Source organism: Suncus etruscus, chromosome 13, assembly GCF_024139225.1.
Source record: "Suncus etruscus isolate mSunEtr1 chromosome 13, mSunEtr1.pri.cur, whole genome shotgun sequence".
NCBI classification, from domain to species: domain Eukaryota; kingdom Metazoa; phylum Chordata; class Mammalia; order Eulipotyphla; family Soricidae; genus Suncus; species Suncus etruscus.
In genome coordinates, this window is record NC_064860.1 from 1,170,509 (window position 1) to 1,189,047 (window position 18,539).

General features: G+C 50.4%; 1 protein-coding gene across 1 annotated transcript in view; it reads right to left on the reverse strand.

The window, feature by feature from the left end:
- DYNC2I1 (dynein 2 intermediate chain 1) overlaps positions 1-17,294 on the reverse strand; it is a 28,210-nt gene extending 10,916 nt beyond the window's left edge. The window contains exons 1-14 of the mRNA XM_049785323.1: positions 17,208-17,294; positions 16,791-16,865; positions 15,711-16,089; positions 13,723-13,811; positions 12,040-12,351; positions 11,230-11,279; positions 10,599-10,650; positions 9,669-9,734; positions 8,924-9,001; positions 7,737-7,956; positions 4,914-5,016; positions 2,241-2,370; positions 814-925; positions 23-111 (exon numbers count right to left, since the gene is read on the reverse strand). Of these exons, the coding sequence (XP_049641280.1) occupies positions 23-111; positions 814-925; positions 2,241-2,370; positions 4,914-5,016; positions 7,737-7,956; positions 8,924-9,001; positions 9,669-9,734; positions 10,599-10,650; positions 11,230-11,279; positions 12,040-12,351; positions 13,723-13,811; positions 15,711-16,089; positions 16,791-16,865; positions 17,208-17,222 (1,770 nt within the window). The 5' untranslated portion in view covers positions 17,223-17,294. The remainder of the gene's footprint in view (positions 1-22; positions 112-813; positions 926-2,240; positions 2,371-4,913; positions 5,017-7,736; positions 7,957-8,923; positions 9,002-9,668; positions 9,735-10,598; positions 10,651-11,229; positions 11,280-12,039; positions 12,352-13,722; positions 13,812-15,710; positions 16,090-16,790; positions 16,866-17,207) is intronic.
- Between the last annotated feature and the right edge of the window lie 1,245 nt (positions 17,295-18,539).

The following is an 18,539-nucleotide window of genomic DNA, read 5'->3' on the forward strand; positions in this document are numbered from 1 at the left end:
AAAACAGTAGGCACATATGTACCTGACAAGCTGCCCGCAGAAAGGCTGTCAGCCTTGGCGTGTCAATCTTCATCACCACTGAGACATCAGCTGGATCTCGAATCTCGCTACCTAGAAAGAGCCGCATCTTTGGGCCTGGTCTCCAAACAGAGAGAATAATAACAGGGCTCCCCACAACACAGAACTGTACTCTGGCCAAGTCATATCCACATGAAAGTGACAGGATGGTACCACTGAAGGACACCAGCTGCCTAAATGTCACAGTGGGAATGGCCCTTCCAGAGAGTGGAATTTCCCTGGAAACAGAAGAGCTGCCCAAGTCCAACACAGTGATGGGTCCAGAGCCCACATATTGAGAGCTTCTTTGAAATTAAGGCTGCTGCTTGCCTGGGATGGGGACCCTCATGGGCATGACATGAGGGCTGACCAAGAGAGGGACCAGACCAGACTATTAGCTGGTCCTCCCATCAGGAGCCCAGAAATACAGTCTATCCCTAAAAGAAAGTCAGGCATTTCCAGTTTATCCAGTTCAATCCTGATACCGCACCCAAGGAAAGTGGGAAGAACAGGAACAGGACCGCAAGTGAACAATCCCCAAAGGGATGTCAACTGCCATGGACCAACGGCCAGCACTGGTCCTATATGCAGCCAACTCAGGTTCAACCCAGGGCAACCCATAGATCTCCCAATACCCACCAGAAGTGACCTTTGAACACCACACCAAAAGTCAGCCCTGAGCAGTGCCGGTGTAGCCCCAAAACAAACACCAAAGAAATGAAAGCAACTGTATTAGATAAGAGCCAACACATTTACCACCACACACAGCGGTGCCCTCAGCAGGATGCTGGGTCCACACTTCTCGGCTCTCAATCTCCTCGGTCTGACTGTCCCTTTCCACACTGTCTTCATCACACTGAACATAAGCCTGCATAACAACATGGGTCGCATTAGCATGGCTGGTGGCCCAAGAATAGCATGCTGTGCTGGAAAGGAAAGCTGGGGGCCACATAAGCCCCGAAAGCACAACTGTGAGTCTTCGTTCTTCAGAACACACAGGGTGCTGTTAACATTGGTTATCTTAGTTGTCTCACTAACGTCATTGCTAACCACAGTGCAATCATATCAACTGGATTTATTTGAATTTTTGTTAGGACAAGATATTAACCTACCCATCTTCTTGCTTTTGTTAAAACAGTATAATGAAATCAATATCAACCACAAAACCTTCATGTCCTGAAGAGTTGATATATTTAGAACTGATTTTCCAGTGTTTTTGAAAAAAGTCTAATCAAATAAATCAGCTTACACTGATGATACAACCCCCTAGTCCACCAACACCTACTTTTTTAGAACACAGTGCCTTCCAAAACCAGTTTTTCAGTCACACAAAGTCAGATCCGTAAGCAGACAGCATTTGACTGACAGCCTAGGGAGAAGTTAGGAAACCCATATGGGGTCAGCCCTTGGCTGTGCTGACCTTCTTCAAAGGAAGAAGCATGTGGATACTGGCTGCCACAGGGGAGATACATGGCATTGTCAGGCCCTAAGTATGAGATGACCACAAGACATCACAGCTATGGACAAGATGTATGTATGGGGCCGGGCGGTGGCGCTAAAGGTAAGGTGCCTGCCTTGCCTGCGCTAACCTTGGACGGACCGCGGTTCGATCCCCCGGTGTCCCATATGGTCCCCCAAGCCAGGAGCGACTTCTGAGCACATAGCCAGGAGTAACCTCTGAGCGTTACTGGGTGTGGCCCAAAAACCAAAAAAAAAAAAAAAAAAAAAAAAAAAAAAAGATGTATGTATTTATGTCATGTATGTGTACGATAGGGAAGTTGTCTATCTGACACACTGTACATGACGGGTAGCTATTGTGTTTATGACACTGTTCATGACAGAAAATGCAGATTTTGTCATCAATTCCAACCACTTAGGAGTTCAGAAGAGACTTGGTGTGAGTCGTCATGATGCGACTAGAGAAAGCAAAGGGCAGAGAGGCAGCCTGAGGTGAGAGGTAAGTTGCTGAGCACAGGGCCTGACCAGGTGGGGAATTCTCAGCTGGGGTCAGCTGGTCTGGCACAGGCTCAGACCCAGAGCTGGGCAATCTGGTCACCTGAATTTCGTATCTCCCCTCAGGCCCTGGCACCCCTAGGATGTGGCCTGAGGATGTCGGCAGCCCCTGCCCAGTTGCTCTTGAATCCCCTTCTGCAGGTCAGCAGCCACTCATCCCTAGGCCTCACCTGCTTGGTGTTTTTCTTCCCAAAGTTTCTGATATACATTTCGTATTCATTGACTGGTGGCAGATCCATGACTGAGAATGTAAATGAAAAGTCTAAGTCGATCAGTCGGAACAGCTTTGCACTACGAGTCCTTCAAAACAAAGAGAAGTGGGACCAAGTCAGTGGGAGCCCAGTCAAGGCAGCGGGGTGCTCAGGCTGCCCGACTCAGCCCTCTGGGCGGATGTGTGTGGGCACCTGAGGGAGCAGGGTGCGCCCCATGAACCCAGTACAGCGCTCTGTGTGGACCCCGGCTCTAACCTGTTCAGACAGGGGGGCATCTAGCATCTGCTCCCACAACTATCTCCATTCTGCTGCCTCCACTGCTCTCTGGGGAATGCATGCAGTTTCAGCACATAGGCTGATAAGCTCTGCTCAGGGGTAACTCAGAGGTTAGTCCTCTGAGTTAACTCCTAATGGTGCTGGTGTGCCACACAGGATTCCAGGGATCAAGTCCAGGTCAGCTGGTGCAAGGCAAGCACCCTCCATGCTTTACTATCTCTCCACTCCTCAATGAATCTTTTTGATTTTTTGTTTTGGACCACACCCAGCAATGTTCAGGCCTTACTCCTGGCTCTGTGCTTGGGAATTATTCCTGGCAGTGCCAGGGGGGCCCTAAGGGGTGCTTGGGATCAAACCCAAACAGTCGTGTGCAAGGCAAGGATCCTGCCCACTGCACTATCTCTCCACCTTAGTTTAATGGCTGAATTTAACTCAACTTTTCCTCTTCCAAAATGTTCTCTCCACTCTTGACCATTGGCATCTCTGAATAAGTTTCAGAACTGGCACTGTGGCCGACACTGCTGCTGAGTCCTGCACAGAAGCCCACTGACTCTCACTGATACATACTCTCTGAAACCCAAGGGACTCCCGACTCCCTCCCTCACTCCACGTAACACCCTGGGTGGCATCTGCACATTCCTGCCTCCCTACATTCAGAGGTCAAGAGGGCTCCCGTTTCCCTACTGGAACAGGGCACTAACTTCATCCAGCTTCATCAAGCTCCCTCCCTCCAGGGGATGCTTCTAGATCCCTGAACTTCCTGCATAAACTCATACAAGCTCACAGCACACGCTCTCCCTAACCCTAAAGGGTCTTTCTTTTCGTCTTATTTGCACCACTGCCCTCTTTCATCATGCTGGGAAGAAATACCTATTATAAAGATTTTCTGTTCTGTTAAGATTAAGCTAATCTGATGTTCCTAATTATTAGGTAGTATCCTTTTGGAGGAGCACACAAGCAGTACTTTAGCATCTCCCTCCCCAGATGCTAAAGGGAACAAGTGATGCTAGGGATGCATCTAGGCCTCCTGCAATCAGAGCACAGTGCCGAGCTCTCTGGCCACACAGTACTTGTCTCAGGTGTCACTATGTGATCTGTTAGCCCTTATTAAGAACATTAGTGTATGCATTTACTAGAAATATTGATCTGGAATTTTCTCTTCTAAAGTTTATTAAATTTCCACATCAAGGTTTCCCTACCTCTTGTTCACTTTCTGGAATTTATAAATGCAGGAGTTGGTTGTTTTCTTGTTGTTTTTTTCAATGTTTGGAGACATTTATAAGACAGGCCATCTAGGCCTACTACATAGGGTAGTTATGTGGCAAAATGATCAGGGCTAAAATGACTTTCTGCAGAGCAATTTAAGTTTTCTGTCATCCCATGGGTCTAATGTGATGAACAGCTTCCTAAGAGGATTCGTTCTATGTCTTAAGTTCATCACACCTGCAGACACACATTTTTCACTCCTGCTGACTGGGCGAGGTGATGCTTGCTCCCAGGGGTCACAGATGCTGTGCCCGTTCACCAAGAACGAAGCCACTTTCCTGAACTTATTCAGATTGTTTCCCGTTTTAATGATGAGGGTCATTGCTGACCCTCCCTGTGCACCTCTGTTGTGTGCACTCTACGGACCCTCCCGGGATAATGCCCTAAACACACCTGCTCTTCTCACACTGACTCCCCTGCCCTGTGCATGCCTGCTCTGCTCACACTTCCTGGCCTGTACACACCTGCTCTGCTCATTCTAACTAACCTGCCCTTTGTACGCCTGCTCTGCTCACACTGACTGCCCTTTCCTGTGCACACCTGCTTTGCTCACACTGTGCATAACTGGTCTCCTCACATAGACCTGCTCTGCTCACACTTACTGTCCACGTCTATACATGCCTGCTTTCACACTTAACTGTCCTGCTCTGAGCACGTCTGCTCTGTTCACACTTACTGTGCTGCCCTGTACACACCTGCTCTGCTCACACTATCACACTATCCTTGAGTTAAGCATATGGAGAGTATCTTTGAGTTCCACCCATCGTAAAGTCGCAGAACTCAAGTGCGGACCTGGTGTCTGGCTGTCCCTCAGTCACTCTGTGGGGTCCTACACTATCCCTGCTATGCCATCAGGGCTGTGGGACTTGACAGTTGTTCCTGCCTCCTCCTCCAGGAATCCCACACTGCCCTGAGATGCTGGTGACTAGCTTAGTACAGCACATCTTCACCCTGACTCACTATCTCCACACAGAGTCTAGTGCAAAGCAACATCCACGGTACCAACGGAACTCAGAGGCTGGATTCATTGTGTTAGAGAAAAGCCTGTCCACCCTGCCCTGCCTGTTTGGTAGTTCCCCAACCACTTACTTTTGCTTCAGAGCCTGAGAGCGAGTCTTTTGACGGTAAGAAGCTGTTGCAAAATCCATGAAAATCCCAGCGCCAGAGGCTCTGGAGGGAGAAGTGCTGGCATCTGCACAGAAGAAGACCCATAGGTAATAGAGATACTTGCTTCAGTAAATCCAAGAGCAAGAGTCAAACCAGGATGATGCAAAGAAGTCTGTGAGTGGGAGACTTCCAGAGAGCCCACCAAAATGGAGTATAGCCCTGCTGGAACATGGCACCAACTCCAGATTGAGTGCCAACTCTGCCAACAAGAGAGTTAGACACAACTGTGAATTCACAGAAGGTGCAGGACTGTGCACCTTCCACCTCTACCCCTTAGCCCCTCTGCTGCTAGGAAGAAACTGAGACCCATGGGCGAAGGAGTTGAAGAGAGGCAAACAGCAGTCAGGAACCCAGCGAAGGATGAAAGGGAAAGGCAGATGAAAAGTGAGTGCTCAGAGACACGGCTCCAGCCCTCACAAGCAGCCTCTCATGTGGACAGGTCCCTCATCTCCATTGAGTACTCCCCTGAGTACCGTGTACTGAGTACCTGTTCATTTGAATATATTTCATTCTGCTCTGGCTCATCTGTCTGCTACCACGAGTGCTCTCCAATAGCTGTACCGTAGTGAGCCATAAGTGTTTTCTACCAGCTCTGAGCAAGGTGATCCACGAGCACTCTCTTCTCTTTACAGCTCTGAGCATAATTAGCCCTGGGTATTCTCCACTGGCTGTAACGAAGTGATCCACAAGCACTCTCCACCAGTTATAAACACAGTGATTCATGAGCCAACTCTCCACCAGTTGAAATGCAATAATCAGTACTAATAGCAGCTACTAACCATGTGAGCCATGACTAAAATTAACCAGACTGGAAGGGTAAAGGCTACTATACCCCAAATCTAATGAGGGAATCATTGCAAAAGGAACCAACATCCCTAAGATGTGTGTCTATCACACTTTATGTGTATTACTTAACTAACTCTTTATCACTCCTCACAAAGATGATTCAAGCATATGTTACAGAGAAGGGATTTGAGGCACAGAAGGCAAAACAGCAGCAAATAACAAAGTCTATGTACTGGGGCCGGAGAGATAGCAGGGAGGTAAGGCATTTGCCTTGCATACAGAAGGACGGTGGCTCGAATCCCAGCATCCCATATGGTCCCCGAGCCTGCCAGAAATGATTTCTAAGCATAGAGACAGGAGTAACCCCTGAGTGCTGCCGATGTGACCCAAAAAAACAAACAAACAAACAAAAAACAAGTCTATGTACTAAGCAGCACCATGGCAGACAGGTCATAAGGCCGCGCACTGGGCTAGCACTGACCCTAACTTGCACAGCAGTTTTCTGGATGAAGGAAAACAAGATAACAGTCGGACCTGGATGCTTGTCACTTCTGACCTTGTAAGCTGGGCTATTTAAAGATGCAATGCTAAGCACCAAACTGGATGATAATGAAAAAGACCTACGAAGAAAGCTGCCAACTTTCAAAATGGAGCTATACACCTGCCCCCACCTCTCCAGCAGGTTCCATGACCCTGTGCCACAATCCCAGCCCCACAAAGGCTACAGCCAAATGAGGACACAAGATCCAATTGCAGGGGTCTCAAACTCAATTTACCTGGGGGCCGAAAAAGGCAAAGTCGGGGTGATCCTTGAGTGCAAAGTCAGTAGTAAGCCTTGAACATTGGGGGATGTGACCCAAACAACTAAAACAAAACAAAAAAAGATTCCCCTAAGGCAGGGCCACAAAATATTCTACAGAGAGCTGTTTGCAGCCCACGGGCCACGAGTTTGAGACCCCTGCAATAGAGCCAGAACACTACAGCTCCCATGCTTTTTGCAACCAGTGGCCACAGCTGCTTTATCCCCTCTTGCCTCTGCGCACAGCACAGCTGGAGTGGCAACTGCTCTGCCTGAACCTCACTCAACGATGCAACATGACTGAAAAGTTCATTCCTCTGCCAAGCAACCAGAGGCAGCAATAATATGTTCTTAGTATTTTCCCAATTATTTCTTTTTATCTTATTTATTTTCTTGCTTTAGGATTTTGGGCCACACTGGGCATTGCTCTGGGCTCAAGGATCACTACTGGCAGGCTCAAGGGACCCCACAAGGTGCTGGAAATCAAAGCTAGGTTGGATGCATGGAAAACAAGCACTTTACCGGCTGTACTATCTCTCCGGTCTAAATAAAACCCTTGGGAGTGACTCTGATGGGCCTTTTCATAAGACAGCCTGGTGCCAGCCTAAGTTCTACTGCCGCCATATCCGGGTCTTGGCCCTGCACAGCACCTGGCACAGGGGCACTCACTCAATCATCTGGCGAGACAGGAGGACAGTGGCAATAGCACAGCTGACAGGAGGGTTGCAGATGAGCTAAAACAGGCCTCTCAGACACCCCCACACAACTCCCTCAAAGACACATCCTTTCAACTCAGTGTGTTTACTGTCACACACATATCCTCACACATCACATACACACCTTGTGTGCACCCCCCTCACAAAACCCTTTGTATAACCTGACACATCCTCAAACGGAACCCCACACAACTCTCATTCATTTCTCATACACCTTCTCAGACACCATATCACTTAGACACACTTACACTCTCACTCATCTTTCACACACCTTCTCAGTCTCAGACACACACACTCACACACACACACACACTCTCACTCACTCACTCACTCACCCTGTCACGCACATGCTGTCAGCACTTCCGAGTGCCATGCTGCCTTCCCAGCACCACCCACCATGCTGATGCTTGTGGTCAGAGCACATGTACAGCGACAGGCACACACCTGCTCCCGACTCTTGCTCAGAGTCCCCATGGCCCTGCTTCCTGAGCAGCTTCAAGGACAGCTCGCCAATGCGCTCATTCTCTGCACTGATGGCTTTCTGGATCTCCTGGATCTCCTTTTGTTTGGCAGGGGAAAGCTCTTCGCCTTTTTCTTTTGGCTCCATTTCATTGGTGCTGCCATCATCGTCTCCATCACAAATCTCAAAGTCATCTTCATAGTCCTATAATACAAGAATAAGAACAGAGAAGATGGAGCAATAGCAAAACAGGGAGGGCGTTTGTCTTGCACAGAGCCAACTTGGGTTTCATCCCCATATGGTTCCCTAAGCCAGCCAAGAGTGACTCTTGAGCACAGCCAGGTTGGGTATGGCCCCAAAACCAAACAATAAAAACTATACATAAAGAGCTATTAGTAAAAATAATGCACAAACACACACTGAACCTATACTCATCCATCTTCACACACATATTCATATGTAACCACAAATTCATTGATGCACAAATGTCTACATAATCATCTACATATACACAAATATACCTACACATGTAACAGATAATACCACACACACATAACACAATGCACATTTTAATACTTTAAAATGGGTCACACTGTAAAATAATTTAGATACACCCCCTGCCCCGTGAATAAAGCCATCTGAGTGTGTGGTTTGTTGTAAAATTAAAAAAAAATAATTTAGACACATTGTATTAGTAAGCACTGGCAGAAAGAAAACTTTTATAGACAACAACTGTAAAGTCAAAGAAATACTATTACTGAAACACTTAGCAGAGAGACCATGAACCCTCGCATGTGCCTCTCACATACAAGTTGCTGGCCTAGTACCACAGGGGATGACCCTCCAGGTTTCAAAGCATCAGCAGAAATAATAACAGCAAAAAAAAAAAAAAAATGTAAGCAATTAAATTTAGTGCTAGGGAGTCTGTACAGCTAGGGGGTCACCTGCCTTGCATGAGACCGAACTTGATTCAATCCCCTGCACCACAACTGAGTGAGCCCTGAGTGCCAGTCTTGAGCACCTCTGGATGTAGTTCCCACGCAAAAACAAACATAAGCAACCACATTTCTTAAAAAATGACTTTTAAGTTGTAACTTAATTTGTATATTAACTTAAGTTGTAACTGATTTTAAGGACAGATACAAGAAATGTCTTCAACCTTTATACATACTTCAAAATCATCCTCAAAGCTTGGTGTACATTCATCAGCTCTAGCATTTTCTAGATCAGAATCTTCCTTTTCAATTTCCTAGAGGTAAAATGTAATAAAATTATTCAGTCACATATTTAAAATTTGCAGGTAACTAGGAAAGGAAGTTTTCTGATTCCTCTTCTGTTACTAACTTTATAAAGTATTCATTTAAGAACCTAGAATCATCTACCTTCCAAGTCACTAAGAAGTGCCAACTAACTAATGAGAGCAGCCAAGAAAGGAGACAGTTCCTAAGTGCAGCCTTTTGAGAAGCTGCAACATCCTGATGCCTGAAGAAGTTACACCAAGTTTCTCAGCAGGTACATCGAGCAATATTGTCCTAAGAGCCAAGATGCCTACACTGGCTACACAGGTGCCCAGCAGTCTACACTGTGGAATAACCCCACAGAATCCAGCTGGCACCTCTGCGTAGCTCTCCATGGCAGGCACACAGATCTCCATACTGCTGAGTCAGGATCAACAGAAAAAGCCAGTCAAACTGTACACAGGTGGCCTTGGGCAGGCTGGGCCAAGGGGGTGTCAAACAAGGTCAAGAAGAGTGGTGTGGAGAGATGCCAGGGGCCCACCCACTTATACCCAGATATCTCTCACTAGATCCTCAGGTTGCAGATCTTTCTACTTGCTAGGCAGAACAGCATGCACAGGAGCACAAGCCATGGGACATGCCCACCATTCACAGCCCACAGGAAAGGCCCCTGCTCACCACAATCTCTTCTCTGCCTGGCCTCTGAGCTGTCTTCCACACCAAGGAGGCCTCTTCTTGGCTGTGCTGGGGGGAACACAGTGGTATAGCCAGAGAACCCCCTCTCTCTTGCATACTGAGGGGAAAGCAATGGGGTCTTCCCTGCAGGCCCCACCTTCAGTGTCATGACAGACATGCAGACAAGACTTAGGCTTTGAGAGCAACTGTGCCTGTGTGCTCCTAAGGGAAGTGGGCGGCCTGGAGTCTTCATCTGAGCAACAGGACCTGAGGCCAAGACTGAGATCAGGGTTAATACAGACAGGGGTCAAGGGATGGAGGCATCAGGAATGTGGAGATAACAGAGCAATGGAGCATCAGAGAGATGGAGGTATCAGGGAGATGGAGCATCAGGATGATGGAGGCATCAAAGGAAATGGAGGCATCAGGGAGGATACAACAGAGTGTTGGAGACATTGGGGGAAATGGAGGCATCAGTGCAATGGAGCCCACACTGATGTCTGTGCAAACATGGCTCTGCTCTCAGGCAGCCCCAGGCCTCACTGTCCCGTAACCTCCCCTCCAGTCTATATTCTGACTCGCTGGTCCTTGCCCCCCATGACTGTGGGGTTCCCTGCTGAACCCTGGGCACTGGGCATCGGTTCCATCATCTAACAGACTCCTCACTGAGTCTCAGACTTCTGAGGCTCTGATCACTCCATCTAGGTTCTGGCTGCTGCCATTTGTTCCACTTTTACTGGATCTCAAGTCTTTCCTGGGTAACAGTGATAGGACAGTGGATGGGGTGTCTGCTTTGCATGCAGCCAGTCTGGGTTCCATCCTGGCAGTCTGAGGACATGAGGAGTAATCCCTGAGTCAGGAGGTAAACCCTGAGCACCACGGGGTGTGGAAAATAAAACTCTAAAGAACAAAAACTCATTAAGGGAGTTTTACCTTTCTCTTGTCTTTGTCTTTCCCACTGCTCCTTCCTAGATCCTCCATGTGCCTGGAATTAAAACAGATTGGACTGGAAATTCACTTCTATGGGAGGACTTAACCATGAGGCATTTTACACTGGCCACAGCTCTCCTCGGCAATCTGAGTTGATAAAGAAAGAACTGACACCTAGAGTGGCCAGTCTCCACAATGGACTCATGAAGCCCGACCCCTGCTCTGTCATTGCAGTGATCCAGAACAGAAAGTCTCTCCAGTAAAGGAACATGTTTAAGATGGGTCTGCCCTACATCCTTGTAAGGATGTAAATCTATGACACCGTTGTACATCTAGAAATCCGTCTAATTAGACAGCCCCAAATGTTAATTTACACAGAGAGATACACACATGCACACAAACATATGCACAGACACAGAGAGACAGAAACACTCAGGCACACATGGACCCTCCTCTCTGGTGCTGCTTCACATGCTGACTGACACCATGGAGGGTGAGTGTCGACATCACCTGAGTAGGTGATTTCCACCTTTCCCAGCCAGTCTCCAGACAAGCCCTCATGGTAACGGCTACCCAGTTCTGTGGCCCTCCAGAGCATCTCCGGAGAGCCCTGAGCTGAGTGGCACCCCCTTACCGGCTGCTGCTGCCATCCTGCCTCGCACCTCGGTTCCTGTGCTCCCCATTCTGTCAAGAGAACAGCGAGACTGGGTGTCACAACACAAGCACCCCATCTTAACCCTGGATGGCCGTACCCCACTGGGTGCTCTCTGCAGGTCCAAGCCCCTTTGGTGTGTCACCTGATGGCCATAAAGCCCTGGCCAGATCCACACACATCACTTCCCCAGTTTACAGATGGGCCTGACTGGGCCCTGACCCATCCAGAACTGGGACTTGCTGAGGTGTGAGGATGGGTGGTGTATGAACCCATGAGCTACAGAAGGGAGAAAGAGGCTTCTGCTGAATGAGGGAGTCTTTATTCACATGGAGGCCATGTCAGGAGCCAGGCTGTGCTAGACACAGTCAACATTCTAAGGCAGGGATCAGCGACTCTCCTCTGCCCTTCAAATAAAGCAAACTGTGCAAACTAGGATGAGAACTGGGCCCAGGGAGAACTAAGACTGCCTAGCCATGGCCCCAAAGAGAGATAAAAGGAACCACCTCCAGCTTCAGAGCAGCAAACGCAATGCTCACAACTCCCCACAGGCCTGTGGGCTCCAAGAGAGTGCCTTCATGCACATGTGGTGTCATGGACCACCACACCTGGACTGCCTCACTGATGCTGAGGAACCTGAGGGCCCCATCCATGCACAGCCCCAGGAGAGAACTGCAGGAAGAGCAGAGCCAGGCAGGGTGCACCAGGCAGCCCAGCCCAGCCCACCCCACCCCAGCAGGGCCCTCAGCATCACAGATCCACGCTGAGTGATCAGTGGCACAGGGCATGCACCTTGGCCTCCCTCTTCCTGTGCTCGTCCTTGGGCAGCCGCTCCTTCCGTTCCCCACTGCGACGGTGCCTATCTCCAATCATGTGGGGGTCTTCCTTGTGCCGCCTGTCCTGCCTGTGCCTCTCTTCTCCCTCCTTATCTGAGAAGGAGGTCCTCTTGTCCTTAGGGAGCTTCTCCCGCTTCTCTCTGGTGCTGCTCTTCTCCTGGGATCGCCTCTCTCGGTCATGGTCTCTGTGCCTCCGGTGTCTCCGTTCACCTTCCTCTTTGTAAAGCCAGTACTTGAGGGGGTTGTCTTTGCTGTCACCATACTGCAGCTGGGTAAGGTGAGCACAGTCCACACACAGCCATGGCATGAGTGAAGAAGAGGCACTGCCAAGCTACCCATACTCTGCTGCCAGGCTTGCCCTATACCTGCCTGGGCCCCACCCCACATCCATCTCACCTCTTGCCATCCATTCTTGCCTCCTGAACCCACTCTCACCTCCTGTACCCATTCATATCTTATACCCACTCATATCCTGCACACCCATTCTCACTTCCTAGACCCACTCACCTCCTACACTCATTCTCAACTCCTGCACTCAATCTCCCCTCTCACACTGTTCTTACCTCCCACAACTGCTCTCACCTCCTGCACCAGGCTTTCATCTCCCATACCTGATCTCATCTCCCACACCCATTCTCATCTCCAGCTCTCCCTCTCCGCTCCTGCACTTATTTACAACTTCCTATACCTGCTCACCTCCTACACCTCTTCTCACCTCTTGAACCCATTCTCATTTCCACAAGTTCTTATACACCGGGCAGCATCATGTGTGCGTGGATACCAGCTACTACACACATATTCATGCATGCTTAGGATACACACATGTATACATGATCCAGTAGTACGCATGTATATGTCACGTCTGGCCACTTTTGGGGGAGGCTGGGCCATACCCAGTGACACTCAGGGGTTATTCCTGGCTATGCGCTAGGAAATCATTCCTGGCTTGGGGGACCATATAGGACACTGCGGGATCGAACCACAGTCCGTCCTAGGCTAGTGTGGGCAAGACAGACGCTTTACCCCTTGTGCCACCACTCTGGCCTCATGTCTGGCCACTTTTCTTATAGTTTACATATACCTAGCTGCAAACATAGGTAAGCCTATACATCATGTTGTACACACGTAAGTCTATGTCAGGTAATGCACATGCTCATAGATGCCTGGCTATGTATTCATGTGTATACTAGGTAGGGCACACTCATGTATGGACACCTATAGGAACCTGGTAGGATGCATGCGAACACAGAGAACTGGGAGAACATGCACATTTATACATAACACACTAGCAGGACAGACGTGTAAATGGCCACCTGGTAGGACACATGTGCGCATATGCACTTGATACATAGGGATCAGGTAGGACACACATATTACACACAGCCAGCCAGTAGGATATGCATCTATAGACAAGGGCACCTTGCGGGTAGGACATACATCTATGTCATCAGAAATAATCTGAAACATAATTAGCTTTTCCTCTTATATCCACAGTCCAAGTTTTCCAAGTGACCCAGTGTTACCTGAGAGTCCATGAAAAGACAGTGACCAGATACAGAAAGCCAGGAGCATGCCCACAGGCCTCAGCTGGGCCGTCTGTGGAAGTTGAAGAAGCCCTCCCTGCAGGGATCCTGCATACCTTCCGCTCTCGGTATCGTCTCTCTCGCTCCTCCTCCCCTCTTTCAGAGTCTCCATCTCGCCTCTCTTCTTCACTTCTTACTTTACTCCCTATGAAACAAAGCATCGTCTTAGCAACAAGACACTGGGACACTGGATTCTGACATCCAACCCTGTCTTTACGGTATACTAGTTTAGTCTATTCCCAATACCTCAAATCGTGAGGGCAGGAAGAAAGGGCAAAACCACTGCGGGAATTCGCATGGCCCAAGTGCAAAAGACCAGAAGCAGCAACTTGCCCATGCATAGCCCAGGTTGCTGTGAGATGGGGGAGCAGGCAGAGATGGTGAGGTGAGAGCACCCAGGGAGGAGCCAGGCTTCACTCAAGGCACAGAGTTCATGCTCAGGTTAGCAGCTCGAATTTATGTAAGAAGGCCCTGTTGTTTGTCTGATGATAGAAATAGTGAAGGCTGGAGAAACAGTCCCTGCACTGTAAGCAGGATGTCTGGTGTCAGGCCCCGGCTCCACATAGGTCCTGAGCCCCAAGCCACGTAGGACACTGTCTTGTGGAAGGCTGGAAAGAGGGCCCGCTAGGTATTATCTCAGCAGCAATCCAGCAACAGCAATGAAAGGATCATGTCCCTTGAAGAAAGATTGTAACCAATTATTATTGGCTGGCTGAAACTATTGAAGCCTTTCACCTTAGTGAAGCTCAGGATTTGGTATGGAGAGTCGGTGGCAGATTGAAGAGGCAGTTGGAGCAGCAATCTGAACGAACTGTTTCTACTCCTAGCTACGGCTTTTCTCCCTGATTTGGACAGACCTTTCTTTCACTCTATCATTTTGAACTGCTTCTCCTTGTTTATCTGTTTCTTCTCTCTCTCTCTCTCTCTTTCTTTCACTCTATCATTTTGTACTGCTTATCCTTGTTTACCTGTTCCTTTTCTCTCTCTCTCTTCTCTCTCTTTCTCTCTCCTCTCTCTCTCCTCTCTCCTCTCTCTCTCTCTCCCCATCCCTCCCTCCCTCTCTGTCACCTCCCACCCCAGCCTAGAGTCCATGAGGGCTTTCAGTTTGTCAGAGGCAAGAAGGCAGAACTCTGACAAGAGACTTCAAGCCTTTTTTACTAGAGAATTCAGGAGCCTTATGACAAACCCCTAAGTGGGGGAGTCCCACCCTCCCTACTCACCCAACAAACCGGAGCTACAGGCCTCCTCCTCCTGCAGGCTCTCCAGCCAGTAATCTTTCTCTCTTTAAACCCCCTGGGAGATTTGCACACTACCTTAGAATTCTTAGGAACTTAGAGCCAGAAGGACAGCACAGCAGGTAAGGCATTTGTCTTGCTGGTAGACAACCCCTGTTCTATCCCTGGCATCACAATGGTCCCCTAAGCTTGGCAGGAGTGATTTCTGAGCACAAAGCCAGGAAAACCCCTGAGCACCACCAGATGTGCCTCCCAAAAAAACAGAAAAGAATTCCTAGGAACTTGGGTAATTTATTTATTTATTTATTTTGGTTTTAGGGCACACCCAGTGATGTTCAGGGTTTACTCCTGACTCTGAGCTCAGGAATCAGTCATGGGGTTGCTTGGGGAACCATATGGGACACCAGGAATCAAACCCACTAAAGCCCAAAACCTGGGTAATTAATGTTTATATCCGGCTTAAAATAAAACCAGCACTTTGCAAAGTTCTTGCTATCAAACTGCATGGGGGGGGGGGGTGGGGTGGGGTGGGCCATACCTGTCAGTCCTCAGGGGTTACTCTTGGCTCTGCACTCAGAAATCACTCCTGGCAGGTTCGGGGACCATATGGGATGTCCTGGTGCCCCAACACTAGGGCCATCCACGCCCTGCGAGCACTTCCCCCAAAGAGAAAACCAATGAAACCCAGATCTGACACAGGCCTAACAGGACACAGTGAACACCCATGCACAATGATGCCTTCAGGGCCAGCCCGAAGCTGACACACTGCAGCATCACAGGCAGGCCTGGGGGCTGGACCCAGCACTCACCAGAGCGGCCTTTGTACTCGGTGTGCTCCGGCATCTGCCAGCCCAGGCTGTGGTGCACGGCCTGCCGTAGCAGCTCCTCCTTCCTGCCATGGTGCTCCCAATCACGGCTGCGACCTCTAGCTGCCTCCAACTCCCTCCTCTCCTTCCGCTTCTCCCGGTCCCGCTCACGTGCCTCCTTCTTCCTCTCGCGGGACTTCTTTCGGTCTCTGTCTCTGTCTTGCTCGCCACTGCCAGCTTTCTCCCAGGACACATGGCCATCTCTCTGGACCGTCCTGCCCCTTGACTCTGGGTCGTGGGGCGTGTCATAGAGCTCCAGGACATCAGGATCTGAATCCCTGTATTGCTTCTTCTCTCTGTGTTTCTTGTCGTCCCTGGGACTCTCAGGATAAGCAGCAGCCTGTGAGAGAAGCAGAGCATGTTCCAACAAGCATTCCAGGCTGTCCTGACTCTGTCAGAACCAGCAAGAAAGGGGCTGCACGGCTAGGGTTATGTGATGAGCAACACGTAGAAGGGCAAAGCCAACCTGGAAGACAGTGTGGCCAGAAGAAGGAAGGGAGAGGAGCAGCGTCCCAGTCCCTGGGATGAGAACACAGAGTTCACTGCCAATACGAACATATGCCCCACAGACTCACACACGGGCACCCACACGAGTCTAGGTTCAGGACCACCACACAGGGGTACGCAGGCACCCGCGCAGACACAGGTTCAATACAACACAAAGACACACATACACAGACATGCAGAGATACACAGACACACGAGTAGATAGATAGATAGATAGATAGATACATAGATAGATAGATAGATAGATAGATAGAGATATATATAGATATAGATAGATAGATATACACACATCTGTGAAGAGATTCACATGCAGACATAGGCACATACAGAGACACGGGGACATGTGCAGGCACAGAAGGACAAGCACTCACAGGTACACACAGGTGCAAGTTGACAGGGGTCTCCTCTAGAGGCGTGGCTGACCCCTGTCTGGGGGAAGCCACAGAGCTCAAAGCTGCAGGTGCTAAGCGTAGGAGCCTGGCGAGCATGACTTCCTCGCACATCCCGACATCCCACTCCCCGGCACCAGATTCTTACCCGAAGGTGCTTCCTGAGGGCATCCGCTTTCCAGGTATCATCTTTGGTTCTCCTCTGCAAGCAAAGCACCAAACAGAGTTTCTGAGACGCCATGTGCCAGCTGCCTGATGACTCTCGCCCCAGGCACAAGCCTGGATGCGCGGGACATGCCCGCCCGTCTCCTGACCTGGACTTACGGGGATGCCCACTGTCCGCCCACTCGCAGTGGCCCGAGCTGAAGCTGTCTGTCCGCGAGCATCCTTCGGGTGCAGCGGAGACCTGGACGGGCCTCTGGGGTTGGGGTCAGCGGGGCTCGCAGCAGCGAACGGCTGTGCATCCTGCCCAGTCCCTCCCCCGGACCGTCTCCCACTTCGCGGGCACCCCGAGGCCAGCCGCTGCCGGCGGCGCGCGACCCACCTTCCCGGGCTCCATGGCGGCGTCGCGGCCGGGCTCCGCCGTCTAGGCCGCCCGCCGGCTCCCAGCGACCCGTCGCCGCGAGCCCGGATTCCGGACTCCGGAGCAGCCGCTGGCCCGGCATGCCCTGCGGCCGCCACGGCGCGCACGCGCGCGCCCTCGTCTCCTAGCAACCCGAGACGCGCCCGGCGGACGCCGGAGCCCCCGCGCTGTCTCCTTAGCAACCGGCCGGCTACTGCGGGCTCGTCACGCCCCCCCTCCCACGGCTACCCATTGCGTCTGCGCGTAGCCGCCTCCTAGCGACCAGCCGCAGCAGCTGCTGGCCCGGCATGCCTTGCGGCCGCCACAGCGCGCACGCGCGCGCCCTCGTCTCCTAGCAACCCGAGGCGCGCGCGGCGGACGTCGGAGCCCTCGCGCTGTCTCCTTAGCAACCGGCCGGCTACTGCGGGCTCGTCACGCCCCCCCCCCCACGGCTACCCACTGCGCCTGCGCGTAGCCGCCTCCTAGGGACCGGCCGACGGGGCTGACGTTCGAGTAGATCCTGCTGTTGCTGGGGCCTCCACGGTGGTGCTTGGGGTCTTGCAGGGCTGCACTTCCTTGGTGACGCTCTGCTGTCCCGCTCTGCGCACACACGTCTGTTTACTGTTTGTTTTGTTTCTGCGTCTGTGTACTGTGAATAGCAGCTTAAGGTTCGGTTTCCTTTCTTGGAATGCAAAGCCCACTGGTCCATGAATAGCCCCAAAGACTTCATCGTCAATTGTGCGCGGGAGTGCATCCAGGAATTCATCCTCTCATCACCACTTAGGAAGAGGGTAGAAGGGAAGCAGCGCCAAGTGACTCCTGAGCAGTTCTGAGGGTGCCCTCCAAGAAACAAAGTGGGTTTAGAAAGGGGAAGAGTTTGCATAGACTTGCACTTCAACAAACAAACAGCAAGAACACAAAAGTCTTGCAGTTGCAGAACCAGAGGAACACAAGTAGAGTTGCGCCGGGGCACAGAAACTGAACTGGGCCCAGACACAAGGGAAATGAAGGGCCCTTTGTCCTGCCGCAGAGCTTTTGCTTCATCCAGGAGGGAGGAGAAAGGCTTCACAAGCAAGACTAGATGCCGAAGAGGTAGGATAGGAAAAGGGACTTGTCTTGCCAGTGGAGTGCAGAGACCCAGGGAAAATGCCGACCTGGGTAAAATCCCCAGCAGGCCCCATATAATGTGACCTAAGTTTAAAGTATATCTACCATCTGTCCACACATTTACCTATTGTCCTTAGTGTGTTGTGAGGTAACTAAAGGTCTTTGTCATTGTTCTCAAGTGTATCTGTTACGGCCTACTTTTTCTAC